The sequence below is a fragment of the Pseudophryne corroboree genome, chromosome 5, assembly GCF_028390025.1.
Source record: "Pseudophryne corroboree isolate aPseCor3 chromosome 5, aPseCor3.hap2, whole genome shotgun sequence".
NCBI lineage: Eukaryota > Metazoa > Chordata > Amphibia > Anura > Myobatrachidae > Pseudophryne > Pseudophryne corroboree.
In genome coordinates, this window is record NC_086448.1 from 416,026,460 (window position 1) to 416,052,092 (window position 25,633).

Sequence of the window (25,633 nt, forward strand, 5' to 3'; positions counted from 1 at the left end):
CTGTAGCAGGACTGCAGGGGAGAGTCAGGGAGCCGTCCTTCCAGCGGAGCTGTGAGGGAAAATGGCGCTTGTGTGCTGAGGAGATAGGCTCCGCCCCCTTTTCGGCTGCCTTTTCTCCCGCTTTTTTTAGGAAAACTGGCAGGGGTTAAATGCATCCATATAGCCCAGGAGCTATATGTGATGCATTTCTTTAGCCATATAAGGTTTAAAACGTGTTTTATTGCGTCTCAGGGCGCTCCCCCCCAGCGCCCTGCACCCTCAGTGACCGGAGTGTGAAGTGTGCTGAGAGCAATGGCGCACAGCTGCAGTGCTGTGCGCTACCTTATTGAAGACAGGAACGTCTTCTGCCGCCGATTTTTCCGGACCTCTTCGCTCTTCTGGCTCTGTAAGGGGGCCGGCGGCGCGGCTCCGGGACCCATCCAAGCTGAGCCTGTGATCGTCCCTCTGGAGCTAATGTCCAGTAGCCAAGAAGCCCAATCCACTCTGCATGCAGGTGAGTTCGCTTCTTCTCCCCTTAGTCCCACGATGCAGTGAGCCTGTTGCCAGCAGGTCTCACTGAAAATAAAAAACCTATTTAAACTTTTACTCTAAGCAGCTCAGGAGAGCTACCTAGCATGCACCCTTCTCGGCCGGGCACAAAAATCTAACTGAGGCTTGGAGGAGGGTCATAGGGGGAGGAGCCAGTGCACACCAGCTAGTCAAAGCTTTTACTTTTGTGCCCAGTCTCCTGCGGAGCCGCTATTCCCCATGGTCCTTACGGAGTTCCCAGCATCCACTAGGACGTCAGAGAAATTGTTTTATATAATTATTAAAAATCATATCAGATTGAGGTAGCGCATTCTCATTTGTTTTTGTAAAAAAACATATTTCTCTTCTTTAAGACTCATACCAGCCACACCAATCACACCGTACAACTCGTGATACTATACCCAGTTAACAGTATGAATAACAACTGAGCCTCACGAACAGATGGCTCAGAACAATAACCCTTTAGTTAGGCAATAACTATATACAAGTATTGCAGACAATCCGCACTTGGGATGGGCGCCCAGCATCCACTACGGACTACGAGAAATAAAATTACCGGTGAGTAAATTCTTATTTTCTCTGACGTCCTAGTGGATGCTGGGAACTCCGTAAGGACCATGGGGATTATACCAAAGCTCCCAAACGGGCGGGAGAGTGCGGATGACTCTGCAGCACCGAATGAGCAAACTCAAGGTCCTCCTCAGCCAGGGTATCAAACTTGTAGAATTTTGCAAATGTGTTTGAACCCGACCAAGTAGTAGCTCGGCAAAGTTGTAAAACCGAGCCCCCTCGGGCAGCCGCCCAAGAAGAGCCCCTTTCCTCGTGGAATGGGCTTCTACAGATTTAGGATGCGGCAGTTCAGCCGCAGAATGTGCAAGTTGAATCGTGCTACAGATCCAGCGAGCAATAGTCTGCTTTGAAGCAGGAGCACCCAGCTTGTTGGGTGCATACAGGATAATAGCGAGTCAGTTTTCCTGACTCTAGCCATCCTGGAAATACAGATTTTCAGGGCCCTGACTACGTCCGGCAACTTGGAATCCTCCAAGTCCCGAGTAGCCGCAGGCACCACAATAGGTTGGTTCAAATGAAACGCTGATACCACCTTAGGAAGAAATTGGGAAAGAGTCCTCAATTCCGCCCTATCCATATGAAAAACAGATAAGGCTTTTACATGACAAAGCCGCCAATTCTGACACACGCCTGGCCGAAGCCAAGGCCAACAGCATGACCACTTTCCACGTGAGATAATTTTGCTCCACGGTTTTAAGTGGCTCAAACCAATGCGACTTTAGGAAATCCAACACCACGTTGAGATCCCAAGGTGCCACTGGAGGCACAAAATGGGGCTGAGTACGCAGCACTCCTTTTAACAAAAGTCTGAACTTCAGGCAGTGACGCCAGTTCTTTTTGGAAGAAAATCGACGGAGCCGAAATCTGGACCTTAATGGAACCCAATTTGAGGCCCATAGTCCGTGGGGCCTTCCTGGCCTCACACCAAGCAACATATTTTCGCCATATGCGGTGATAATGTTTTGCGGTCACATCCTTCGTAGCTTAAATCAGCGTAGGAATGACTTCCTCCGGAATGCCCTTTTCCTTTAGGATCCGGTGTTCAACCGCCATGCCGTCAAACGCAGCCGTGGTAAGTCTTGGAACAGACAGGGCCCCTGCAGTAGCAGGTCCTGTCTGAGCGGCAGAGGCCATGGGTCCTCTGAGATCATTTCTTGAAGTTCTGGGTACCAAGCTCTTCTTGGCCAATCCGGAACAATGAGTATAGTTCTTACTCCTCTCCTACTTATTATCCTCAGTACCTTGGGTATGAGAGGAAGAGGAAGGAACACAAGCTAACTGGTACACCCACGGTGTCACTAGAGCGTCCACAGCTATCGCCTGAGGGTCCCTTGACCTGGCGCAATATTTAAGCTTTTTGTTGAGGCAGGACGCCATCATGTCCACCTGTGGCCGTTCCCAACGGTTCACAATCAGCTGGAAAACTTCTGGATGAAGTCCCCACTCTCCCGGGTGGAAGTCGTGCTTGCTGAGGAAGTCTGCTTCCCAGTTGTCCACTCCCGGAATGAACACTGCTGACAGTGCTATCACTTGATTCTCCGCCATCGAAGAATCCTTGTGGCTTCTGCCATTGCCACCCTGCTTCTTGTACCGCCCTGGTGGTTTACATGGGCGACCACTGTGATGTTGTCTGACTGAATCCGAACCGATTGGTTTTGAAGCAGGGGTTCCGCTTGACTCAGGGCGTTGTAAACGGCCCTTAGTTCCAGAATATTTATGTGTAGGGAAGTTTCCTGACTCGACCATTGTCCTTGGAAGTTTCTTCCCTGGGTGACTGCCCTCCAACCTCGGAGGCTTGCATCCGTGGTCCCCAGGACCCAGTCCTGTATGCCAACTCTGCGGCCTTCGAGCAGAGGGGCACTCTGCAGCCGCCACAGCAGAGACACCCTGGCCCTCGGGGACAGGGTGATTAACCCATGCATCTGGAGATGCGATCCGGACCACTTGCCCAACAGATCCCACTGGAAGATTCTTGCATGGAATCTGCCGAAGGGAATTGCTTCGTAAGAAGCTACCATCTTTCCCAGGACTCGCGTGCAGTGATGCACCGACACCTGCTTCGGTTTCAGGAGGTCCCTGACCAGAGATGATAATTCCTGGGCCTTCTCCTCCAGGAGAAATATTCTGTTCTGTGTACAGAATCACACCCAAGAACAGCAGACGCGTCGCAGGAATCAGCTGCGACTTTGGGATATTCAGAATCCAGCCCTGCTGATGCTGCACTTCCTAAGATAGTGCTATGCTGACTAGCAACTGCTCTTTGGACCTCACCTTTATAAGGAGATCGTCCAAGTATGGAATAACCATGACTCCCCTCTTTCGGAGGAGCATCATCATTTTGGTCATTACTTTGGTAAATACCCGCGGTGCCGTGGACATACCAACGGCAACGTCTGGAATTGGTAATGACATTCCTGTACCACAAACTTGAGGTACTCCTGGTGGGTTGGATAAATGGGGACATGCAGGTAGGCATCCTTGATGTCCCATGACATCATAAAATCCCCCTCTTCCAGGCTTGCAATAACCGCTCTGAGCGATTCCATCTTGAACTTGAACTTTTTTATATATATGTTCAAGGACTTTAATTTTAGAATGGGTCTCACCGAACCGTCTGGTTTCGGTACCACAACATTGTGGCATAGTAACCCCGTCCCTGTTGAAGGAGGGGTACCTTGATTATCACCTGCTGAAGAAACAGCTTGTGAATTGCCGCCAGTACTACCTCCCTTTCTCCGAGGGCAGCAGGCAAGGCTGATTTGAGGTAACGGCGAGGGGGAGTCGCCTCGAACTCCAGCTTGTATCCCTGTGATACTATTTGCAGAACCCAGGGATCCACCTGTGAGCGAGCCCACTGGTCGCTGAGGTTCCGGAGACGCGCCCCCACCGCACCTGGCTCCGCCTGTGGAGCCCCATCGTCATGCGGTGGACTTAGAGGAAGCGGGGGAAGATTTTTGATCCTGGGAACTGGCTGTCTGGTGCAGCTTTTTCCCTCTTCCCTTGTCTATGTGCAGAAAGGAAGCGCCTTTGACCCGCTTGCTTTTCAGAGGCCGAAAGGACTGTACCTGATAATACAGTGCTTTCTTAGGCTGTGAGGGAACTTGAGGTAAAAAAAATTTTACTTCCCAGCTGTTGCTGTGGATACGAGGTCCGAGAGACCATCCCCAAACAATTCCTCACCCTTATAAGGCTCTCCATGTGCCTTTTAGAATCAGCATCACCTGTCCACTGCCGGGTCCGTAATACCCTCCTGGCAGAAATGGACATTGCCTTAATTTTGGATGCCAGCCGTCAAATATCCCTCTGTGCATCCCTCATATATAAGACGACGTCTTTAATATGCTCTATAGTTAGCAAAATAGTATCCCTGTCGAGGGTCAATATTATCTGACAGGGTATCAGACCACGCTGCAGCAGCACTACTGCAGGTCTCAGTATAGTACCTGAGTGTGTATATACAGACTTCAGGATAGCCTCCTGCTTTCTATCAGCAGGCTCCTTCAAGGTGGCCGTATCCTGAGACGGCAGTGCCACCTTTTTTGACAAACGTGTGAGCGCCTTATCCACCCTAGGGGATATCTCCCAACGTGACCTATCCTCTGGCGGGAAAGGGTACGCCATCAGTAACTTTTTAGAAATTACCAGTTTCTTATCGGGGGAAACCCACGCTTCTTCACACACTTCATTCAACTCATCTGATGGGGGAACAAAACACTGGCTGCTTTTTCTCCCCAAACATAAAACCCCTTTTTAGTGGTACTTGGGTTAATGTCAGAAATGTGTAACACATTTTTCATTGCCGAAATCATGCAACGGATGTCCCTAGTGGATTGTGTATATGTCTCAACCTCGTCGACACTGGAGTCAGACTCCGTGTCAACATCTGTGTCTGCCATCTGAGGTAGCGGGCGTTTTTGAGCCCTGATGGCCTTTGAGACGCCTGGGCAGGCGCGGGCCGAGAAGCCGGCTGTCCCACGGCTGTTACGTCATCCAGCCTTTTATGTAAGGAGTTGACACTGTCGGTTAATACCTTCCACATATCCATCCACTCTGGTGTCGGCCCCGCAGGAGGCGACATCACATTTATCGGCACCTGCTCCGCCTCCACGTAACCTTCCTCATCAAACATGTCGACCCAGCCGTACCGACACACCGCACACACACAGGGGATGCTCTGACTGAGGACAGGACCCTACAAAGTCCTTTGGGGAGACAGAGAGAGTATGCCAGCACACACCACAGCGCTATATAATCAAGGATTTACACTAACAAAAGTGCATTTTTCCCTATAGCTGATATATATATATATATATATATATATATATAAGAATTTACTTACCGATAATTCTATTTCTCATAGTCCGTAGTGGATGCTGGGGACTCCGTAAGGACCATGGGGAATAGCGGCTCCGCAGGAGACTGGGCACATCTAAAGAAAGCTTTAGGACTATCTGGTGTGCACTGGCTCCTCCCCCTATGACCCTCCTCCAAGCCTCAGTTAGGATACTGTGCCCGGACGAGCGTACACAATAAGGAAGGATTTTGAATCCCGGGTAAGACTCATACCAGCCACACCAATCACACCGTACAACTTGTGATCTGAACCCAGTTAACAGCATGATAACAGAGGAGCCTCTAGAAAAGATGGCTCACTACAGCAATAACCCGATTTTTTGGTAACAATAACTATGTACCAGTATTGCAGACAATCCGCACTTGGGATGGGCGCCCAGCATCCACTACGGACTATGAGAAATAGAATTATCGGTAAGTAAATTCTTATTTTCTCTAACGTCCTAAGTGGATGCTGGGGACTCCGTAAGGACCATGGGGATTATACCAAAGCTCCCAAACGGGCGGGAGAGTGCGGATGACTCTGCAGCACCAAATGAGAGAACTCCAGGTCCTCCTCAGCCAGGATATCAATTTTGTAGAATTTTACAAACGAATTTGCTCCTGACCAAGTAGCTGCTCGGCAAAGTTGTAAAGCCGAGACCCCTCGGGCAGCCGCCCAAGATGAGCCCACCTTCCTTGTGGAGTGGGCATTTACAGATTTTTGGCTGTGGCAGGCCTGCCACAGAATGTGCAAGCTGAATTGTACTACAAATCCAACGAGCAATAGTCTGCTTAGAAGCAGGAGCACCCAGCTTGTTGGGTGCATACAGGATAAACAGCGAGTCAGATTTCCTGACTCCAGCCGTCCTGGAAACATATATTTTCAGGGCCCTGACAACGTCTAGCAACTTGGAGTCCTCCAAGTCCCTAGTAGCCGCAGGCACCACAAATAGGTTGGTTCAGGTGAAACGCTGAAACCACCTTAGGGAGAAACTTAGGACGAGTCCTCAATTCCGCCCTGTCCGAATGGAAAATCAGATAAGGGCTTTTTTAGGATAAAGCCGCCAATTCTGACACGCGCCTGGCCCAGGCCAGGGCCAACAGCATGACCACTTTCCATGTGAGATATTTTAACTCCACAGATTTAAGTGGTTCAAACCAATGTGACTTTTGGAACCCAAAACTACATTGAGATCCCAAAGTGCCACTGGAGGCACAAAAGGAGGCTGTATATGCAGTACCCCTTTTACAAACGTCTGAACTTCAGGGACTGAAGCTAGTTCTTTTTGGAAGAAAATTGACAGGGCCGAAATTTGAATCTTAATGGACCCTAATTTCAGGCCCATAGACACTCCTGTTTGCAGGAAATGTAGGAATCGACCCAGTTGAATTTCCTCCGTCGGGCCTTACTGGCCTCGCACCACGCAACATTTTCGCCAATTGCGGTGATAATGTTTTTTGCGGTTACATCCTTCCTGGCTTTGATCAGGATAGGGATGACTTCATCCGGAATGCCTTTTTTCCTTCAGGATCCGGCGTTCAACCGCCATGCCGTCAAACGCAGCCGCGGTAAGTCTTGGAACAGACAGGGTCCTTGCTGGAGCAGGTCCCTTCTTAGAGGTAGAGGCCACGGATCCTCCGTGAGCATCTCTTGAAGTTCCGGTTACCAAGTCCTTCTTGGCCAATCCGGAGCCACGAATATAGTGCTTACTCCTCTCCATCTTATCAATCTCAGTACCTTGGGTATGAGAGGCAGAGGAGGGAACACATACCCTGACTGGTACACCCACGGTGTTACCAGAGCGTCTACAGCTATTGCCTGAGGGTCCCTGGACCTGGCGCAATACCTGTCGAGTTTTTCCCAACGTTTTATAATCATGTGGAAGACTTCTGGGTGAAGTCCCCACTCTCCCGGGTGGAGGTCGTGCTGAGGAAGTCTGCTTCCCAGTTGTCCACTCTCGGAATGAATACTGCCGACAGTGCTATCACATGATTTTCCGCCCAGCGAAGAATCCCTGCAGCTTCTGCCATTGCCCTCCTGCTTCTTGTGCCACCCTGTCTGTTTACGTGGGTGACTGCCGTGAGGTTGTCCGACTGGATCAACACCGGCTGACCTTGAAGCAGAGGTCTTGCTAAGCTTAGAGCATTGTAAATCTCCCTTAGCTTCAGGATATTTATGTGAAGTGATGTCTCCAGGCTTGACCCTAAGCCCTGGATATTCCTTCCCTGTGTGACTGCTCCCCAGCCTCGCAGGCTGGCATCCGTGGTCACCAGGACCCAGTCCTGAATGCCGAATCTGCGGCCCTCTAGAAGATGAGCACTCTGCAACCACCACAGGACGGACACCCTTGTCCTTGGTGACAGGGTTATCCGCTGATGCATCTGAAGATGCGACCCGGACCATTTGTCCAGCAGGTCCCACTGGAAAGTTCTTGCGTGGAATCTGCCGAATGGGATTGCTTCGTAGGAAGCCACCATTTTACCCAGAACCCTTGTGCATTGATGCACTGAGACTTGGCTCGGTTTTAGGAGGTTCCTGACTAGCTCGGATAACTCCCTGGCTTTCTCCTCCGGGAGAAACACCTTTTTCTGGACTGTGTCCAGGATCATCCCTAGGAACAGAAGACAAGTCGTCGGAACCAGCTGCGATTTTGGAATATTGAGAATCCAATCGTGCTGCCGCAACACTACCTGAGATAGTGCTACACCGACCTCCAACTGTTCCCTGGATCTTACCCTTATCAGGGAATTGTCCAAGTAAGGGATAACTAAAATTCCCTTCCTTCGAAGGAATATCATTTCGGCCATTACCTTGGTAAAGACCCGGGGTGCCGTGGACCATCCATACGGCAGCGTCTGAACTGATAGTGACAGTTCTGTACCATAAACCTGAGGTACCCTTGGTGAGAAGGGTAAATTTTGACATGAAGGTAAGCATCCTTGATGTCCCGAAACATCATGTAGTCCCCTTCTTCCAGGTTCGCAATCACTGCTCTGAGTGACTCAATCTTGAATTTGAACCTCTGTATGTAAGTGTTCAAAGATTTTAGATTTAGAATCTGTCTCACCGAGCCGTCCGGCTTCGGTACCACCACAGTGTGGAATAATACCCCGTTCCCTGTTGCAGGAGGGGTATCTTGATTATCACCTGCTGGGAATACAGCTTGTGAATGGCTTCCAAAACTGTCTCCCTGTCAGAAGGAGACATCGGTAAAGCCGACTTTAGGAAACGGCGAGGGGGAGACGTCTCGAATTCTAATTTGTACCCCTGAGATATCACCTGAAGGATCCAGGGGTCTACTTGCGAGTGAGCCCACTGCGCGCTGAAATTCATTGAGACGGGCCCCCCACCGTGCCTGATTCTGCTTGTAAAGCCCCAGCGTATACTGAGGGCTTGGCAGAGGCGGGAGAGGGTTTCTGTTCCTGGGAACTGGCTGATTTCTGCAGCCTTTTTCCTCTCCCTCTGTCACGGGGCAGAAAAGAGGAACCTTTTGCCCGCTTGTCCACGAAAAGACTGCGCCTGATAATACGGCGTCTTCTCATGTTGAGAGGCGACCTGGGGTACAAACGTGGATTTCCCAGCTGTTGCCGTGGCCACCAGGTCTAAAAGACCGACCCCAAATAACTCCTCCCCTTAATAAAGCAATACTTCCAAATGCCATTTGGAATACGCATCACCTGACCACTGACGTGTCCATAACCCTCTACTGGTAGAAATGGACAACGCACTTACTCTTGATGCCAGTCGGCAAATATTCCGCTGTGCATCACGCATATATAGAAATGCATCTTTCAAATGCTCTATAGGCAAAAATATACTGTCCCTATCTAGGGTATCAATATTTTCAGTCAGGGAATCCGACCACGCCGACCCAGCACTGCACATCCAGGCTGAGGCGATTGCTGGTCGCAGTATAACACCAGTATGTGTGTAAATACATTTTAGGATACCCTCCTGCTTTCTATCAGCAGGATCCTTAAGGGCGGCCATCTCAGGAGAGGTTAGAGCCCTTACAAGCGTGTGAGCGTTTATCCACCCTAGGGGGTGTTTCCCAACGCACCCTAACCTCTGGCGGGAAAGGATATAATGCCAATAACATTTTAGAAATTATCAGTTGTTATCGGGGGAAACCCACGCATTCATCACACACCTCATTTAATTTCTCAGATTCAGGAAAACTACAGGTAGTTTTTCCTCACCGAACATAATACCCCTTTTTGGTGGTACTCGTATTATCAGAAATGTGTAAAACATTTTTCATTGCCTCAATCATGTAACGTGTGGCCCTACTGGAAGTCACATTTGTCTCTTCACCGTCGACACTGGAGTCAGTATCCGTGTCGGCGTCTATATCTGCCATCTGAGGTAACGGGCGCTTTATAGCCCCCGACGGCCTATGAGACGTCTGGACAGGCACAAGCTGAGTAGCCGGCTGTCTCATGTCAACCACTGTCTTTTATACAAAGCTGACACTGTCACGTAATTTCTTCCAACAGTTCATCCACTCAGGTGTCGACCCCCTAGGGGGTGACATCACTATCACAGGCAATCTGCTCCGTCTCCACATCATTTTTCTCCTCATACATGTCGACACAAAAGTACCGACATACAGCACACACACAGGGAATGCTCTGATAGAGGACAGGACCCCACTAGCCCTTTGGGGAGACAGAGGGAGAGTTTTCCAGCACACACCAGAGCGCTATATATATACAGGGATAACCTTATATAAGTGTTTTTCCCCTTATAGCTGCTGTATTGTTTATACTGCGCCTAATTAGTGCCCCCCTCTCTTTTTTAACCCTTTCTGTAGTGTAGTGACTGCAGGGGAGAGCCAGGGAGCTTCCCTCCAACGGAGCTGTGAGGGAAAATGGCGCCAGTGTGCTGAGGAGATAAGGCCGCCGATAAGGGGGCGGAGCCTATCTTCCCGTTTTTCTGTATATTCTGGCAGGGGTTAAATGCATCCATATAGCCCAGGAGCTATATGTGATGCATTTTTTGCCATCCAAGGTGTTTTTTATTGCGTCTCAGGGCGCCCCCCCCCAGCGCCCTGCACCCTCAGTGACCGGAGTGTGAAGTGCTGAGAGCAATGGCGCACAGCTGCAGTGCTGTGCGCTACCTTGTTGAAGACAGGACGTCTTCTGCAGCCGATTTTCCGGACCTCTTCTGCCTTCTGGCTCTGTAAGGGGGCCGGCGGCGCGGCTCTGGGACCCATCCAAGCTGGGCCTGTGATCGTCCCTCTGGAGCTAATGTCCAGTAGCCTAAGAAGCCCAATCCACTCTGCACGCAGGTGAGTTCGCTTCTTCTCCCCTTAGTCCCTCGATGCAGTGAGCCTGTTGCCAGCAGGTCTCACTGAAAATAAAAAACCTAAACTAAAACTTTCACTAAGAAGCTCAGGAGAGGGGGCGTGGCCTGGCTAGCAGTGGGAGAAGCTGCACTTCATACTAGCTCCTGCTACCCAAGTGATTTAAACTTGGAATTACCCTCCATAAAGTGCCCTGGTGCCCCCAGCACTTGTTTCACTGCCTCCCCCGTCGGTGGCCTGACCTGGGGAAGCGAGCTGCGGAGTCGGGAGGCAGCCAGGCTGCCTTTGCGGACTGCGGCCTTCCCCCCCTCGTGAATCCGGGGCCTTGATTTTGGCGCCCTGCGGGACTGGGCTCCGGAGCCGCCTGCGGGAGCCGGGACTCTCTCTCCCCCCCTTCCAGACCGCCCGTCCCTGGCTGCGGCGACCTCGTCCCCCCCTGTCGGTCCCCCCAGCGGAGCTGTGTGGCTGGCGAGCCGGCCCTGCAGCCCTCAACTACCTCCGGCCGTTGAGGCCTACCCCGCGCCCCGCAGCCGGGACCTGGATTTTGGAGATACCCCGGCCGGGAGCTCCGGGACCGGAGCGCGGCCGCGACAGACCCACCAGGACATCGGATCTTACCCCCATAGTGTGGCTGGACACCCCCTGACGCCAGCAGAGAACCCACACGTCTCAACCGGCTCCACAGAAGATAGAAGAAGAATATCAGCAGCCCTGTCTGTGCTGCGGCGGCCATATTGGATCTCGGGGACTCTGCTGGAGAGGGTTGTGCAAATCTACAGGCAACCCTGAAAGGCTCTATAAATAACCAAGCCCGCTGAATTGTCTTCAGGGTCCAATCCACCTGGAATGTGGTGAGTACCTGCTGCTGCCATAGCCCCCAACCCTGATCTGTACTCCTGCTCCATAGAATTTTGTGACACGAGTCCAGAGCCGCCATTTTGCTTTCTGGCACGCAACCAGGGTGAAGATAACCTGCATTATACCACACACCCCTCACCCGTATAGGCCCATAAATTCTGCCCGCATCACTGCCTGCAGTGACGCTATGAAAGTGCTTTAATATCTACCGTGTGTGCCAGGGCCACAGGATGAAGGGTCGAGCTGCACTCTACCCCGACTACGGGATCGGTGCCTAGGAGGGTCAAGGCTTCGGCGTTATGACGCTCAGATTCATACGCCCCCGACCCAGCCTCAGGATGATTTAACACAAAATAATAAAACGCTACAAGTGCCATAACTAAGTAACTGGACTCTATTTATAACACTCTGGCGCATTATCCTCAACCCCGCGGCTAGCACACCTGAAGACGACAAATTTATCCTCCTCTGGAAGCCGCTACGGAGAGCTATTTGACCCACAAAAACAAGCGTCAGGAACACGTTATAATCTTGAATACCGATCAGCCTCTGCGCGGCAACCTGACCTCCTCGGACTATCCGATCATTATACGGACCCCGACCTGTGTCCATTCAGCAATAATTTTTCAATCCCCTATCTTTTTCACCTCCACCGTCATCCTCCCCCCCCCCCTTTTTTTTGTTTTTTTTCCTTTTGTTTTTTTTTATTGGTACATATATACCACTATGTCCAAAAACAAAAAAGCAGCACAAGTCCCGACTAACTTCTTTGGTTCCAAATCTAAAGGCCCGCAGAACTCCAACATGTCCGCAGGCTCCCCCCCCTCTCCGTGTGCCTCGGAAGCAGGAATTGACCCTCAGATACAGGCGGTCATGTCGAGCCTGCTGGAGGGGGTACAATCAGCATTCAAGCAGGAACTCTCGAACGCCATAGCTGATTTTAAATCGGACCTTACAGCCCTTGGCAATCGAACGGACACGTTGGAAACCAAGACGGATGATCTCTGCCGCTCCCAACACCGCCTAGACAGTGAGCTCACTAGACTACACGAGGAAATGGAGTCCCTCAAAGAGCGACAAGAGGACCAAGAAAATCGCTCGCGTAGAAATAATATACGCATACGCGGCGTTCCAGAATCGGTCCTCAGCCCATCGCTGCCGACATTCCTGAGAGAATTCTTCACGCATATAGTACCAGACCTCACAGACGAAGAATGCCTCTGCGACAGGGCACATAGGGCACTTCGTACAAAACCGTCTCCTGCCCAACCACCCAGGGATGTTATTGTCCGTCTCCATTATTTCCGTTCGAAAGAGAAAATTCTGTCCTCCGTTCGAGACACATCGGAAATTCTGTTTAAGGGTATGCAACTGCAGATCTATCAGGACCTGGCCCCCTCCACGATTCAGAAGCGTCGGGACCTACAGCCGGTCACCCGGATCCTGCGTCAGCATCAGATCAGATACAGATGGGGATTTCCCTTTCAACTTCACGTCTCGGTCAATAACTTTGTCCACTCAGTCAAGACCTTAAACCAAGGACAGGAACTATTGGCAAAGTTAGATCTCCTCCCAGCATCATCCGTAGTCGACACGGCGACTTCCTCTTCTAAACCAATGCACCCTCAGCCACCCCATCCCGACTGGACGAGGGTGACTCGACAGCGCAATGTGGACAAGGACCTTCCCTGACCTGGGGAGCCCCCCACTGTGGATTATATGCGTAATGTTGGCGCAACATCTCCGCGCCTCGAACTGAGCCAGTGACGTGGAGGCTCCGACCTCCACTTATACACCACTGTCGTAACTATCCTCTGTTATTGTTGTTACAATTTAGTCATGCTTGTTTGCATTTCTGTGGTATCTCCCCCTCTCTCCCTCCCCTCCCCTCAATAATTGTTTTTTTTTTCTTTTCTTGAATTTATGTTTAAGGTTCTTGTTGTCTGGACACAGTTCTTAATGTCCTAAATGGTACTATGTCCGATATAGAGGAAATAACGGCCAAGACCACTCTCGTCCCTTGTGGCCCGGGTGCCCCACGCCCTCCCACATGGTGCCATGGTTACCCCCCCACAATCCCTTACTGTTGCTTATAATGTTATTGATGCAATGCTTTCTCCCTGGCGGCCCCCGAATGGGACCCACACTCTTAGGGATGTTTCCCCGATTGGGGTATTTTTTCTTCTTCTCTATGTTTTTCCTTTTCTCTCTCTCCTGGTGGCCCCTGTTTGACCTTTCGCTCCTTTTCTTGCTCGGCCCAGAGGGGTGGCCCTCTCCTGGCGCGGATGGTGCGCTATTGGACCTTTTGGGCAACATGCCATATTCCCCCACGTAAATAGCCATGTCCCTTAAAATATTCTCGGCCAATGTTAATGGCCTAAACTCCCCTAGGAAACGTACCATGTTCCTGAACGCCTGCAGACGTGAGAAAGTCGACATTGCATTCCTCCAGGAAACTCACCTCACCGGTCCCCACACCCAGCTTAAGGGCAAATGGTTTTCCCAATCCTACTTCGCCTCGGCAGACTGTAAAAAACGGGGTGTGGCCATATTAATCCGCCGCAACATCCCGTTTACTTACTCTAGGACAGTGCAAGATCCAGAAGGACGGTTCCTTATGGTAATGGGTACCCTCCGATCTATGACTCTCACTCTGGTCTCCACCTATGCCCCCAACCAAGAACAGTCCTTTTTTTTCGACTCCCTCTCTAAACGCTTATCAAGAGAAGCACAGGGAAGCATTATTATAGGTGGCGATTTTAACACTATAATCGACCCGTTGCTAGATAGATCCGGCCCCCCTCCTCACGCCTCTATAACAACCCTTCCTCGGGCCTCTCGCACACTAACCGCCATCATGAAACATCACGGCCTCTGTGACACATGGCGTTCCCAACACCCTCATACCAAAGATTTCACGCATTTTTCAGCTCCACACCAACACTACTCCAGGATCGATATGATCCACATCTCCTCTGCCCTTATACCACTGATCTCGGACACTGGCATTACACCTCTATCATGGACGGACCACGCTGGGGTTTATCTCCTTATAGATATATACCGCGCGCCGCGTAGGAGATTTAAATGGCGTCTGGACGACTCACTTCTACAACATCCCTCAGCACTAGAGGAAACTAGACTAGCAATCACACACTACTTCACCGAAAATACATCTCCCGACATCTCACTCAATGTTCTCTGGGAGGCCCACAAAGCTACGATCCGTGGAGCCCTACTGGCAAAATCGTCAGCTCTTAGGAAAAAAGCTACACAGGAGATATCCTCCCTCGAATCAGAAATAGCCACCCTACTATCCCAACATAAAGCATCCCCCAATCCCTCCTTGCTCACCCAAATAGACTCCCTTCGGGGACAACTTAACACCCTTCTCTCCAACCGCGCGGCACTAATCCTTCGGAAACTGCAACAACGTTTCTATGATAAAATGGATAAAATAGATTCCTTACTGGCCAACAAACTACGCCGCAAGCAAGCGTTGGGGGCCATAGATAAACTGTATTCGTCACGAAGGGGAACCTATACATATGACCCTGAAGTGATGGCCGAAGACTTCCGTCTGTTTTATAGCTCCCTTTATAACCTACCCGTCCCACCCCAGCAGTCCCCTGACGATGCTGGGGGGGTGCGCTCATACTTATCTGATACCCCCCTCTCAACCCTTTCGGAAGCTCAGTTAGAAGCCCTTAATTGTCGAATCTCGGAGGAGGAGACAATAGCCGCCATACGATCTATGCGCTCGTCGGCCGCTCCAGGTCCGGACGGTTTCACAGCCCAATATTATAAACTATTTGTGAAGGAGCTGACCCCACATCTAACCTCCCTATTTAACGGTATCTTTGAGGGAGCCTCCTTCCTGCCAGAGACCACCCGGGCTGACATAGTGGTAATCCCAAAGCCCGACAAAGACCCGACTAGCTGCCAAAACTACAGACCGATCTCACTACTGAATGTCGACCTGAAGATATACGCGAAAATACTAGCTAACCGTCTGGGTCCTTTGATGCCCGGCCTGGTCCACCCGGACCAGGTCGGCTTCATCCCTGGACGCCAGGCACCTGACAACACTAGAAGGGCCATAGATCTAATATACTCAATTCAAAAAAGGAAATCTCCCTCTCTCATTCTAGCTCTCGACGCGGAAAAGGCCTTTGACCGTATATCGTGGTCCTTTGCCTTTGCAGTCCTTGATAAAATGGGATTCTCTGGAGAATTCTTGGAAGGGATCAAAGCACTTTACCGCTCCCCATCGGCCCAGGTTATGGTTAACGGTGTCTCCTCCTCCAGTTTTGGGATTGCCAACGGTACCAGGCAGGGATGCCCCCTCTCCCCTTTAATCTTCGCACTAGTCATGGAGCCCCTAGCAGCAAGAATCCGTAAAAACAACACTATCCGTGGAATATCCACAGGTCTATCTGAACACAAGATAGCGCTATATGCCGATGATGTCTTGATCTCCCTCTCAGACCCAGCCCAATCTCTCCCCGCCCTCTTATCCGAGATCAGCTTATATTCCCAATTCTCTGGATATAAGATTAACGTTAACAAAACAGAGGTCCTCAACTTTTACATCCCAGCAGCTCTCAAACAAGACCTTCAAAATACCCTCCCCTGTAACTGGTATACAAAGAAAATCAAATACCTCGGTGTGTACCTGACCCATCACCACCACCAACTTTTCCAAGCAAATTATCCCCGTCTGTTGCAGACAATTAAGGAGAATCTGGTGGAATGGTCCAGCTACTTTATATCATGGATAGGCAGAATTAACTCCGTCAAGATGAGCGTACTCCCCCGGCTTCTGTACTTATTTCAGACCCTCCCGATTTATGTCCCTCCCTATGTGTTTAAGACTCTGCAACGCCAATCCTCCCTTTTTATCTGGAATCATAAGCGCCCCCGCGTTAGACTTAAACTGCTTCAACGCCCCTCCAGAGGTGGAGGCCTGGGTATTCCGGACTTCAAGAAATATTTCTATGCCGCACAACTTGCTCAATGCGCACAATGGTGCAACGAGGGTGGGACACGAAAAGTCTGGGTGGGGATAGAGGCAGAGGAGTCGGGCCTAGCTACATTATCTTCCCTATTATGGCTTCACCGGAACCAGCGCCCGCGCGCGGCCCTCTTGCATCCCGTAGTAAGTCGCTCATTAGCGACCAGACAAATAGACGGTTCAGCTTAGCCCCATACCCGTCCCCACTAATTCCGTTATTTCATAACCCTGCCTTCCCGCCAGGCATGAGTAAAGCCTCGCACATATCTTGGCGCTTGAGTGGTATACTATATGTTAACGATATCACCACCGACGCTACCTTCCCACAATTCACAGATCTCCGTGAAGGAACAGTAATCCCCTCTTCGGACTTCTTCCGTTATCTGCAAATCAGACACTTCCACTCAACCATTACCACTACCCTCCTCCACAGACATTTATCCCCCTTCGAATACATTAGCTGGAAGCGCACCAACACTAGGAGCCTCATATCAGATATTTACACCTTACTTGACGACTACCCCAATACATCCAAGGCCCCCCACGAAGCGGCGTGGGAGGGGGAATTGGGAGTAACAATAGATAACGAGGATTGGGTAGATATATGGGACAATGCGGCTTCTAGTTCTATATGTGTGAGGATTAAAGAAAACATCTATAAATTACTCTACCGTTGGTACTATGTCCCTGCCCGTCTACACACTATGTTCCCTGACACTCCAGACTGTTGCTGGAGGGGTTGCTCAGACAGTGGTTCGTTCTTACACATATGGTGGGCCTGCCCCAAAATTCACAAAATATGGGGTGAACTCATTACATTGCTTTCGCGCTTATTCGACATCTCCATCCCCCCTGACCCCCAATACTTCTTGCTCCCCATGTCTCTTCCTTCCCTTAATAGACACCAAAACAAACTGTTCCGACATGTAGTTTCGGCAATGACGTGCCAAATTGCCACAGACTGGAAGAACCCGACCCCTTCACCAATACCGGTGATAATATCCCGGATTTGGTATGTCCACAAAATGGAATATATGACCGCAATCATACGTAACACCTCGAAACAATTTGATAAGGTATGGTCTCCGTGGCTAAACCTACAACAGGCCTCCTCCCCATTTATAACCTGACGCGGTAAGCCACAGTCCAACCCACCTCCTACCCCAGAGGGTCACCCCTCCACCCCCCCCCCCCCACCCCCCATTGCTTCTTTCTCTAACTGGAGGCGTCGAGCCTCGCCTGCTTTTCTGTCCCCTCTTACTCGACTTCCGAGTATTCTTTTCTTCTTATTGCCTCCACTGACTCTCCATGACGGACGGCTTCCCCGTTGCCGAGAGTCCCCCACCGTATACATTTTAACCTTACTCTCTCAAAATTAGGGGAAAACAAAAACAAAAAAAGGATCAATTATTTTCTGTTGTTGTAACAATTTATTGTAACTACATTTGTTTATATAACACCCAAAATGTTCGGGTGTTCCGTTACCAATGCAATCTTATTGTGATCCACCCAATAAAATGTGTTTAAAAAAAAAAAAAGAAGCTCAGGAGAGCCCCTAGTGTGCACCCTTCTCGTTCGGGCACAGAGATCTAACTGAGGCTTGGAGGAGGGTCATAGGGGGAGGAGCCAGTGCACACCAGATAGTCCTAAAGCTTTCTGTAGATGTGCCCAGTCTCCTGCGGAGCCGCTATTCTCCATGGTCCTTACGGAGTCCCCAGCATCCACTTAGGACGTTAGAGAAATATATATATATATATATATATATATATATATATATATATATATATATATATATATATATATATATATATATATATATATATATATATATATATATAGAGTTTGCGCCTAAATTTAGTGCCCCCCCCACTCTCTTTTTAACCCTTTGAGCCTGAAAACTACAGGGGAGAGCCTGGGGAGCTGTCTTCCAGCTGCACTGTGAAGAAAACATGGCGCCAGTGTGCTGAGGGAGATAGCCCCGCCCCCTTCACGGCGGACTTCTCCCGCTTTTTTGAGGATATTTCTGGAAGGGGATTTTACACATATGTAGTCCTACTGACTATATTATGTGTTTTATGCCAGTTAAGGTACTCTTATTGCTGCCCAGGGCGCCCCCCCCGCCCCCCCCAGCGCCCTGCACCCATCAGTGACCGGAGTGTGTGGTGTGCAGAGGGAGCAATGGCGCACAGCTGCAGTGCTGTGCGCTACCTTAATGAAGACCGGAGTCTTCTGCCGCCGATTTCCTGGACGTTCTTCTTGCTTCTGGCTCTGCAAGGGGGACCTCGGCGTGGCTCCGGGACCGGACGACCTAGGCTGGGCCCGTGTTCGATCCCTCTGGAGCTAATGGTGTCCAGTAGCCTAGAAGCCCAAGCTAGCTGCAAGCAGGTAGGTTCGCTTTTCTCCCCTCAGTCCCTCGTAGCAGTGAGTCTGTTGCCAGCAGATCTCACTGAAAATAAAAAACCTAACAAATACTTTCTTTTCTAGGAGCTCAGGAGAGCCCCTAGTGTGCAACCAGCTCGGGCCGGGCACAGATTCTAACTGAGGTCTGGAGGAGGGTCATAGAGGGAGGAGCCAGTGCACACCAGATAGTACCTAATCTTTCTTTTAGAGTGCCCAGTCTCCTTCGGAGCCCGCTATTCCCCATGGTCCTTACGGAGTTCCCAGCATCCACTAGGACGTCAGAGAAATGCCTTTTTTTTCTTGCTTAGAAATACCCCTCCCTTTCAAGCACATGAATGATATCACTAAGCTAATTGAGCATCTGCCACACTATATAGGATTGTATGTTATAGCACAGAATTTATAGAACAATGGACATTTTAGATATATCAGCTACTCTGACATGTCCCATAATTTAGTACATTATAGAAGTAATGGATATATAAATTGTTGCCATTTCTCACCTCCTTATGCTTCCGACCAATAAAATGACTTTGAAGATTGGTTGCAGACGCGCAGATAATTTTACAAAGCTGTAAAAGAAAAAGAAAACAATTATTTGTACATTAAACAATACAGATCATGCGCTATGAGAGAGCAAGTGCGAGCAAGCAAGTAGGTACAACACTTTAGACATAAACAGCATGAATCTTCAGACAGGAATAGCTTCTACTGTTTCAGCATTTATTTACTACGTTAGGGAAGACGGGTCTACTTGCTCTAAATTATTGGATTTGTTTATCATGTGAAGGCACCTGGCAAAGATAAATTTGCTACCATACCTACCAATCTCCGGTACATATGTACCGGGGATAGGATCACATATGATCCTGTCTGACTAATATTATGTGCACACTGGAAGATATATCATAATGATCAGCAGGATGTATACAAACTATATGTCTGAACAATGTATTTAACAGACATATCTAGTTGGTTGTGCAGCACAGCGGATTACCAATATATCTGAAAATATATTGGTGCATTGTGCTCTGTGTTTGGCCAAACCCACGATCATGTGATTGGTCGGTCATTCAGCACGTCACCAGAATGTTCTAGATTATTAAAATAACGTTCCTAGAGTCCTTGTGGGAGCAGCAGCTTCTGCACTGCAGCTGGTACACCGTGGAGTTGGCGTTGGTGCTCTGAACATGGGGTGGGGTTGATTTGTAGAAGACTGCGGGTGCTAAGTGCTTTGAGCACAAGGTTCCTTATTTCCGTGGCACCTGGAACCCCATTTCTGCTCAGGCTCCTACCCCCAGCACCTGAAAACTGCTTGCTGCTGTACATGCGTCAAACCGCTTTTGCCATACCTCCTGTCCAGTGTCAGTTGACCCCCACTAGAACTAGACCAGATCCAGTATGGTAGCCTAACAGTGCTGAACTTCGAGACACTAGGTTTACCCTGGACAGCCAGAGAACGGGACTGTTATTGGGCATTCTTGGGTGTCAGAAGATGGAAGGCAAACTATGTTTATTTGCGAAATAGTTCCAAAGAGAACTCCTCTGTTGCTAGGGGAAACAGCATACAATAGGATGCTCACATCAGAATGATGTAAGATGGTATACCCCACACAGGGCTCACAGCCCTTTTTATTTATTAAAAACACACTGTACCTCAGGAGGTGGTTCTGCCCTGGGTTCTTTTCCATCCAATCAGGATATCTTACAAAATATAAACAAATAAATTTCAAAAGTAGATAACTGCATTAATCAATTTCCTCCTTCCTCTCACACAAAGTTCTGTGTCATTTAAACTTATATCTGCATCCTAAATAATGCAGCCTAGGAAATCTTAAACCAAAATTGTTATTACATGAAACCTACTGGGCAGATGCCCTAGCTTGCATTTGTAAAACACAATTTCATTTAGCATCCACTTCGGTCTTTCACATCTCCATGCAAAACCAGTTTTGGCTTATCACACAGTAGGAGATTGTAAGAAGCACCAACGGTCTGCTCTCCAAACCTTAGTTTGTATCTCAAAGAAACTGTTTGCACGCCAAAAAGCCTGCTTATCGCCACATATCCCCTGCTGATAATGGAACTGATAATGAAAGTTGCCAATAGCAAACCGCAGATAATGCTGATGCGATATGGCAGATAGGTATATGCAGATAGGCATCTTGTATATCCAGTGATTCCATGGAACCCAGAGATTATATGGTAAGTACAATCGAACGCAGCGTTTCCATACGGAACTTGGACACTCACAAATTTGTTCAGTGATTTGAAGTGGAGTATAGGCCGGAAAGACCTATTGGGTTTCCGGACTAGAAACAGGGTCGAGTAGTAGCCTCCACCTCTCTGGGACACGAGTACCGGCACTACCACTCCTGTATCTAGGAGGGAAAGCACAACCAGGTGTAGAGCTTGCGCCTTCAACGGGTCTGAAGGGATAAATGTTGTTAGGAACTGGCGAGGGGGAAGTCTCTTGAAAGAGACTGCGTACCCGTGAGAGACGACTTCTCGTACCAATGCGTCTGAAGTAGTCTTTAACCAGGCTTGGGTGAATTGCAGAAGTCGGCCTCCCACCCTAGGATCCCCCAGGGTAAAGGCCCGCCCCGCAGCAGGCTTGTCTGGTTTGAAAGCAGGCTGACGGGCAGCCCAGGATTGTTTTGCTTTGCACTTAGTGGTTTTGGGAGCACGAGCTTGTCTCGGGTATGCCTGACCTTTTGCTTTCCCTTGAGGTCGAAAGGAACGAAAAGTGGTACTCTTTGCATTCTGTGCAGAAGGATTAGTATTTGTTAGAAACGCAGTCTTAGCAGCCGCTAAGTCGGTTGCAATCTTATTCAGATCCTCCGCAAATAGAATGTCTCCCTTAAAAGGGAGCACCTCCAAGGTCTTTTTGGAGTCCAGGTCCACTTTCCATGACCTCAACCACAGAATTTGGCAAGCCAGGATAGACGTAATAGACACCTACTGGAACTGGAAATGACAGCCCAGTAATGCGGAACAGAGATAAGCTTGAAACGGCAGCCAGATCAGAATGTGGAGGTAAGCATCCTTGATATCCAGTGATACCAGGAATTCTCCCTCTTCCAGACCTGATATCACCGCCCTGAGATACTCCATCCTGAACTCCTTTAGAAAAGGGTTCAATAATTTCAAGTTCAGAATGGGCCTGAACGAACCATCCGGTTTCGGTACCACGAAAGGGTTTGAATAGTAACCTTTGTTCTGCATGTGAGGTGGTACTGGCACAATGACCTGTGCCTCCACCAGTTTTTGGAAAGTGTCCTGTAGTACAGTGCTGTCTGACAGAGTTGGTAAGCCTGATTTGAAAATAGGATTTTACTTACCGGTAAATCTATTTCTCGTAGTCCGTAGTGGATGCTGGGGACTCCGTAAGTACCATGGGGAATAGACGGGCTCCGCAGGAGACAGGGCACTCTAAGAAAGAATTAGGACTACTGGTGTGCACTGGCTCCTCCCTCTATGCCCCTCCTCCAGACCTCAGTTAAGGAAACTGTGCCCGGAAGAGCGGACATTACAAGGAAAGGATTTTGGAATCCAGGGTAAGACTCATACCAGCCACACCGTATAACTCGTGATAACCTTACCCAGTTAACAGTATGAACAAAACAGAGCATCAGATAAACTTGATGCAACCATAAAATAGCCCTTATATAAGCAATAACTATATACCAGTATTGCAGAAGAAGTCCGCACTTGGGACGGTCGCCCAGCATCCACTACGGACTACGAGAAATAGATTTACCGGTAAGTAAAATCTTATTTTCTGTAACGTTCTAGTGGTTGCTGGAGACTCCGTAAGGACCATGGGGATTATACCAAAGCTCCCAAACGGGCGGGAGAGCGCGGATGACTCTGCAGCACCGAATGAGCAAACACAAGGTCCTCCTCAGCCAGGATATCAAACTTGTAGAACTTTGCAAAAAAGTGTTTGAACCCGACCAAGTAGCTGCTCGGCAAAGCTGTAATACCGAGACCCCTCGGGCAGCCGCCCAAGAAGAGCCCACCTTCCTTGTGGAATGGGCCTTTACTGATTTTGGTTGCAGCATTCCAGCCGCAGAATGAGCCTGCTAAATCGTGTTACCGATCCAGCGAGCAATAGTTTGCTTTGAAGCAAGAGCACCCAGCTTGTTGGATGCATACATGATAAACAGCGACTCAGTTTTCCTGACTCTAGCCGTTCTGGCTACATAAACCTTCAAAGCCCTGACTACATCTAGTAACTCGGAATCCTCCAAGTCACGAGTAGCCACAGGCACCACAATAGGTTGGTTCATATGAAAAGATGACACTACTTTTGGCAGCAATTGCGGACGAGTCCGCAATTCTGCCCTGTCCATATGGAAAACCAGATAGGGGCTTTTATGTGATAAAGCCGCCAATTCTGACACACGCCTAGCTGAAGCCAAGGCTAACAGCATGACCACCTTCCACGTGAGAAATTTTAACTCCACGGTTTTACGTGGCTCAAACCAGTGTGATTTCAGGAAACTCAACACCACGTTAAGATCCCAAGGTGCCACTGGAGGCACAAACGGGGGCTGAATATGCAGCACTCCCTTTACAAAAGTCTGAACTTCAGGAAGAGAAGCCAGTTCTTTCTGAAAGAAAAATAAGAATTTACTCACCGGTAATTCTATTTCTCGTAGTCCGTAGTGGATGCTGGGTACTCCGTAAGGACCATGGGGAATAGCGGGCTCCACAGGAGACTGGGCACTCTAAAAGAAAGATTAGGTACTATCTGGTGTGCACTGGCTCCTCCCTCTATGCCCCTCCTCCAGACCTCAGTTAGGGAAACTGTGCCCGGAAGAGCTGACATTACTAGGAAAGGATTTGGAATCCAGGGTAAGACTCATACCAGCCACACCAATCACACTGTACAACTCGTGATAACTATACCCAGTTAACAGTATGAAAACAATGAGCCTCATGAACAGATGGCTCATAACAAAACCCTTTAGTTACGCAATAACTATATACATTTATTGCAGAGAGTCCGCACTTGGGACGGGCGCCCAGCATCCACTACGGACTACGAGAAATAGAATTACCGGTGAGTAAATTCTTATTTTCTCTGACGTCCTAGTGGATGCTGGGAACTCCGTAAGGACCATGGGGATTATACCAAAGCTCCCAAACGGGCGGGAGAGTGCGGATGACTCTGCAGCACCGAATGAGCAAACTCAAGGTCCTCCTCAGCCAGGGTATCAAACTTGTAGAATTTTGCAAATGTGTTTGAACCCGACCAAGTAGCAACTCGGCAAAGTTGTAAAGCCGAGACCCCTTGGGCAGTCGCCCAAGAAGAGCCCACTTTCCTCGTGGAATGGGCTTTTACAGATTTAGGATGCGGCAGTCCAGCCGCAGAATGTGCAAGTTGAATCGTGCTACAGATCTAGCGAGCAATAGTCTGCTTTGAAGCAGGAGCACCCAGCTTGTTGGGTGCATACAGGATAATAGCGAGTCAGTTTTCCTGACTCTAGCTGTCCTGGAAACATTGATTCTCAGGGCCCTGACTACGTCCAGCAACTTGGAATCCTCCAAGTCCTGAGTAGCCGCAGGCACCACAATAGGTTGGTTCAAATGAAACGCTGATACCACCTTAAGAAGAAATTGGGAACGAGTCCTCAATTCCGTACTATCCATATGGAAAATCAGATAAGGCTTTTACATGACAAAGCCACCAATTCTGATACACGCCTAGCCGAAGCCAAGGCCAACAGCATGACCACTTTCCACGTGAGATATTTTAGCTCCACGGTTTTAAGTGGCTCAAACCAATGTGACATTAGGAAATCTAACACCACGTTGAGATCCCAAGGTGCCACTGGAGGCACAAAAAGGGGGCTGAATATGCAGCACTCCTTTAACAAATGTCTGAACTTCAGGCAGTGAAGCCAGTTCTTTTTGGAAGAAAATCTACAGAGCCGAAAACTGGACCTTAATGGAACCCAATTTGAGGCCCATAGTCACCCCTGACTGTAGGAAGTGCAGAAATCGACCCAGCTGAAATTCCTCCGTTGGGGCCTTCCTGGCCTCACACCAAGCAACATATTTCCGCCATATGCGGTGATAATGTTTTGCGGTCACATCCTTCCTAGCTTTAATCAGCGGAGGAATGACTTCCTCCGGAATGCCCTTTTCCTTTAGGATCCGGTGTTCAACCGCCATGCCGTCAAACGCAGCCGCGGTAAGTCTTGGAACAGACAGGGCCCCTGCTGCAGCAGGTCCTGTCTGAGCGGCAGAGGCCATGGGTCCTCTGAGATCATTTCTTGAAGTTCTGGGTACCAAGCTCTTCTTGGCCAATCCAGAACAATGAGTATAGTTCTTACTCCTCTCCTCCTTATTATCCTCAGTACCTTGGGTATGAGAGGAAGAGGAGGGAACACATAAACCGACTGGTACACCCAAGGTGTCACTAGAGCGTCCACAGCTATCGCCTGAGGGTCCCTTGACCTGGCGCAATATCTTTTTAGCTTTTTGTTGAGGCGGGACGCCATCATGTCCACCTGTGGTCGTTCCCAACGGTTTACAATCAGCTGGAAGACGTCTGGATGAAGTCCCCACTCTCCCGGGTGGAGGTCGTGCCTGCTGAGGAAGTCTGCTTCCC

At 49.3% G+C, this 25,633-nt stretch overlaps 1 protein-coding gene across 2 annotated transcripts in view; it reads right to left on the reverse strand.

The window, feature by feature from the left end:
- Positions 1-25,633, reverse strand: part of LOC134927808 (uncharacterized) — a 510,851-nt gene that overhangs the window by 462,435 nt on the left and 22,783 nt on the right. For both annotated transcript variants that reach the window (XM_063922785.1, XM_063922784.1), the window contains exon 3: positions 19,515-19,583. In XM_063922785.1, the coding sequence (XP_063778855.1) occupies positions 19,515-19,583 (69 nt within the window). The remainder of the gene's footprint in view (positions 1-19,514; positions 19,584-25,633) is intronic.